Genomic DNA, 3,861 nt, shown 5'->3' with positions numbered 1-3,861 from the left:
GTCTTTTTAAATTTTATTCAGTTGAGTTACAACTCTTGTTCTGAGATCACTACCACATAACATCTTTATTTTGTATCTTGATCGGCGTTTTTAAGAACAGCATACGTCTGTAAGTTAACAAATATTTTTCACATTGTGTATTTTCCTTTTTTCATAACTTTTGTTAATGGTATTACCATATATTAATTTTGTCTAAAATTGTTGTAATCAATTATGTAGAACAGTTTTGATAAAGACTAAAAACCATGGTCAAAACGTCAACTTTAAAACTATCAAATAAAGGACAGCATTATTATATCCATACACAACAACAACTGTGCTTTTGAACTCCTAACTGCCTTTCTATAATTTTATAGTTCTTTGTAAACTCGTTGGTGGTGTTCGCGCGGAATCGGGTATTCAGTTTGATGTATCCGCGCAGCCAAGGTGATTGCGAGAACCGCAGTACTCGATGTATTCGTGTCAGACGAAGCCCATGTCGCAGACACTGCTGCAGGTTGAGGTAGTGAATCACATATCGCTTCTTGTTGAACACTGTGGCGAGCAGTTTGATGTGATTCTTTCTATGTTTACCAGGTGGTTCCTCGCGCGTCGGACAAAAAGGTAGATCTCTGTGCGCGTCATGCAGTTCTTTTGGATATGTCAGATCGACCTCGAGTATGTAGCCAACATCGCTGTCCGCTGCTACAGTTGTCACGTCGAACTCGTACGCGTTCTCCACCCACGCAAAGTTACCATATGGAAGCGGTTGACACATCGCCCATTCATAGAGATTGTTAACGTTGCAGTACATCAGATACGACGTCGGTTCGGATAGATCGTACGATTGCGCGTACCTGTTGTTGGCGCGGGCGTATCTGTTCGAACATTGACTCAGACCGCCGCGTATGCCGCGTTCCACAAACATCATCATGTCGATGTCGGTCAGCAGCTCGAACGTCACACGAGTGTGCTTCAACATGGCGTCCCATGTATATCCCGGCAGCGTGTAGTAGTGCGCGGGATCCAGTCCGTAACTCGTGAGGCACTCGCGACGGAAATTTTCGAATACATCGGCCAGCAAGAGTACGTCTGTCTTCAGATACAGGTCGCTGTATGATCCCAAATTGTTGATGTTGAATTGTTGCCAGACGTTCGTCGCGTGCGCGTACTCGCTCTCCGTCACAGTCTCACCGGTCAGCGAACTGTAAAACACCTCGCGTGGTGGCAAACTTGTTTCCAACAATTTGTCGACGCTGTCCACATATTCGTATGGAAACACACCTTTTCGCGTGAGCAGTTCGAAGTCCTCGGTGGAGAGATCGCTGAATTCCGTTCTAGTCACTCGCAGTTTGCTCTTGTCGAGATAGGACGCGAGCTTTTCTAAGCTTGTGCTCAGAAATTTGTACGAATCGATGAACCGCAGTTGCACACACTTCTGATTGTCTTCATCTCGAGTACTGCTCACATGTTTCGTGAACGATATGTAGGTCTCTTTTGTCACGGACAGCACGTTGATCTCACCCTCGAAAGCGGTTGCCACATCCTTGATAATAAAATGCGCGTCGTATCCCGATAAGTTGTGGAACACAACGGGAACAACATAGACTTGTTTGTAATTCAGTTTGCAGAGTGCGCGGGTCCTTTGAAGCGTCCCGTCAGATGACAGTGATCGCGCTCTCTCGTGTCATCTCGCTCGAACGGTTGTCCGCAAACGTGGCAACACTTAGCGTTCCTAAACAGCTCGAGCTCCACCGGTGTGAGATTCGCTATGGGCACATTTGTCGCGAACAAGGTCTTTGCTCGTTTCGCGAGATCGTGCAGTTCGTTTACGAACCACCGCACACAGTTCTCTCCTCTATGCGATCTATATCCAATGTCAATGTGCTCGCAGTTCGCGTAATAACCAATGTTGAATACACTGTGTTTTTGGTACTTGTGCGCACTCGATGCGTTCTCCTCTTTGTCCTGTTTCTCGAGTACGCACTCCAAGTCGGCGTACACCACAATTGGAACCCATTCCTTGTTGTTGTAATTCTCAAATCTCAAACGGTTCTTTCTCTCAGCGGGAAGAACGACGCGTTGTTGTTCAATTGTTCGCAATCCACGGTGTGTACCGCCAGCTTATCGCTCGTGTAGAAGTAGTGTAGACATCTATGTACGTGTTGTAATAAAAAAACAATACACTACAATGATTAATGTATTTCCCTTCTCACAATTTAAAAAGTCATTTTTTAATTCAACATTGTTGTTACTGTTACACCAATTGTTTGTACTTACCGGTCGCATATGTATTTTATTTGTTTTGTCTTGCTCAACTGCGAGCTGACTAATCGCGATATATTTTTTATCCACGCGAAGTGTCTCACGCGTCCGTTGTGTTGATCGGGAACATACAGCAGATTCACATGCTTCTCCTTCTTGTTCGATGTGAGATGCAGCGGCACGTATCCATGTCCCTGTTCCGCCGCCGTGAACACGTTTACGGACACGTTGTTGTTGCGTTCGAAACCCGCGATTTGGCGCAATGTCATTGGAAACTCTATTCCATCAAGGTTCAACACACTCGCGTACGCGGGGTATTGTGACACTCGATTAGAGTTTTTGTTACTAGGATACAACGCAGCGACCACTGCCCACGCGAAACACGCATTGTCCCGCGATTGTACGTTCACTACCGCGTGTTTGAGCTGAACCTCGCGTGGCATTTTAATCTGACATCCCGCGCGCATCGGATTGTGACTGTTCACGTTCACTGTGAGGTTCAGTATCTGCGTCAACGCCCAGCCGCTGTCGTGTTCCTGGAACTCCTCCAGAGTGATCATTGTTGCATCCATCACATCTCGATTGTACCACTCGCGCAGATCCGACGAGTGATACAATGCGCAATTGTGTGTATTGAACGATTTTACACTAGTTTTTTCACCCGCGACAAACTTCCCGTTGAACACTGTGTTCACTTTCATGCTAGCGTGCCGCTCTATCGCTCGATGAACGCGCGCGAGCACCGTGTCTCTAGCGGCTTCGAGAAATCGACGGGGCTCGATGAACGATTTGTTCACCACAATACCGGTCACCAAACGATTTTTAAACGCTGTCTCGACTTCGATCCATGCGAGTCCCGCACTCTCGACACCCGCGCCCACGTGCGCGAATCGTTCGCGGAGGGTTGCGCGCAAACTTTCGAGTCGCGCAATACGAGCGACGTGCCAAGTTATCACACCTATGGACGGTCGCGGGCGTTTTCTACTGCACTCTTCTCTCATTGTCTCTAGACGTTCGTCGCACCGTTCCTCCCACGAGATGTAATNGTCCAACGCGTCGAGGAGCGCGGCCTCTTCTTCGAGCGGTTCGCGATCGTTCATGTTTTGTCTTTTGCTTTTGCTCATATATATATATATACAATATATATATAATTGTTTACTCACAAAAGTATTATTGGATCGTATATATTTGTTGGATTCAATTTACGCTTTTTATCTTTTCACATCCAGTAGTTGCTCATAGTCATCATCATCGGGGGATGTATCCTTGTTCCACTCGGTAACAATCATCCTCTGTATACAAAACAAACAACGGTCGTTTGTAGCGGTTGGAACACCATCGCTTTGGATTCTATATAACATCTGTCATGAAATCAGCGTCTTGGATCATTTGATGTCCGGTGACTTTTACCCACTTATTCTGCAACCACTTGTACCGATGTTGTTGCTTACCCCACTCCCACACTCACAACGCGCATCGAATGCACAAGCGAGACAGATGTTTCAGATCCGCGCAACTCGTTCTAAACTCGATGTACGCGATTTCGATGTGATTGACAGTCTCGACGTACCTTGGAAGCCAATCGTATTCTCTAATTGCGAGCGCGGATAGTTGCAA

General features: G+C 46.4%; 1 protein-coding gene across 1 annotated transcript; it reads right to left on the bottom strand.

Moving 5' to 3' along the window:
• Positions 1-49: 49 nt before the first annotated feature.
• Positions 50-3,344, bottom strand: LOC109863048. Its single transcript, XM_020443225.1, has 5 exons — positions 2,260-3,344; positions 2,097-2,133; positions 1,696-2,001; positions 336-1,525; positions 50-107 (listed from the first exon to the last, which is right to left on the bottom strand). The coding sequence occupies exons 1-5, from the start codon at positions 3,342-3,344 to the stop codon at positions 50-52; spliced, it is 2,676 nt and encodes an 891-aa protein (XP_020298814.1).
• Positions 3,345-3,861: the final 517 nt, after the last annotated feature.

The sequence above is a fragment of the Pseudomyrmex gracilis genome, unplaced genomic scaffold, assembly GCF_002006095.1.
Source record: "Pseudomyrmex gracilis isolate BER0280 unplaced genomic scaffold, ASM200609v1 scaffold_2991, whole genome shotgun sequence".
NCBI classification, from domain to species: domain Eukaryota; kingdom Metazoa; phylum Arthropoda; class Insecta; order Hymenoptera; family Formicidae; genus Pseudomyrmex; species Pseudomyrmex gracilis.
This window is presented reverse-complemented; position numbering and strand designations above follow the sequence as displayed.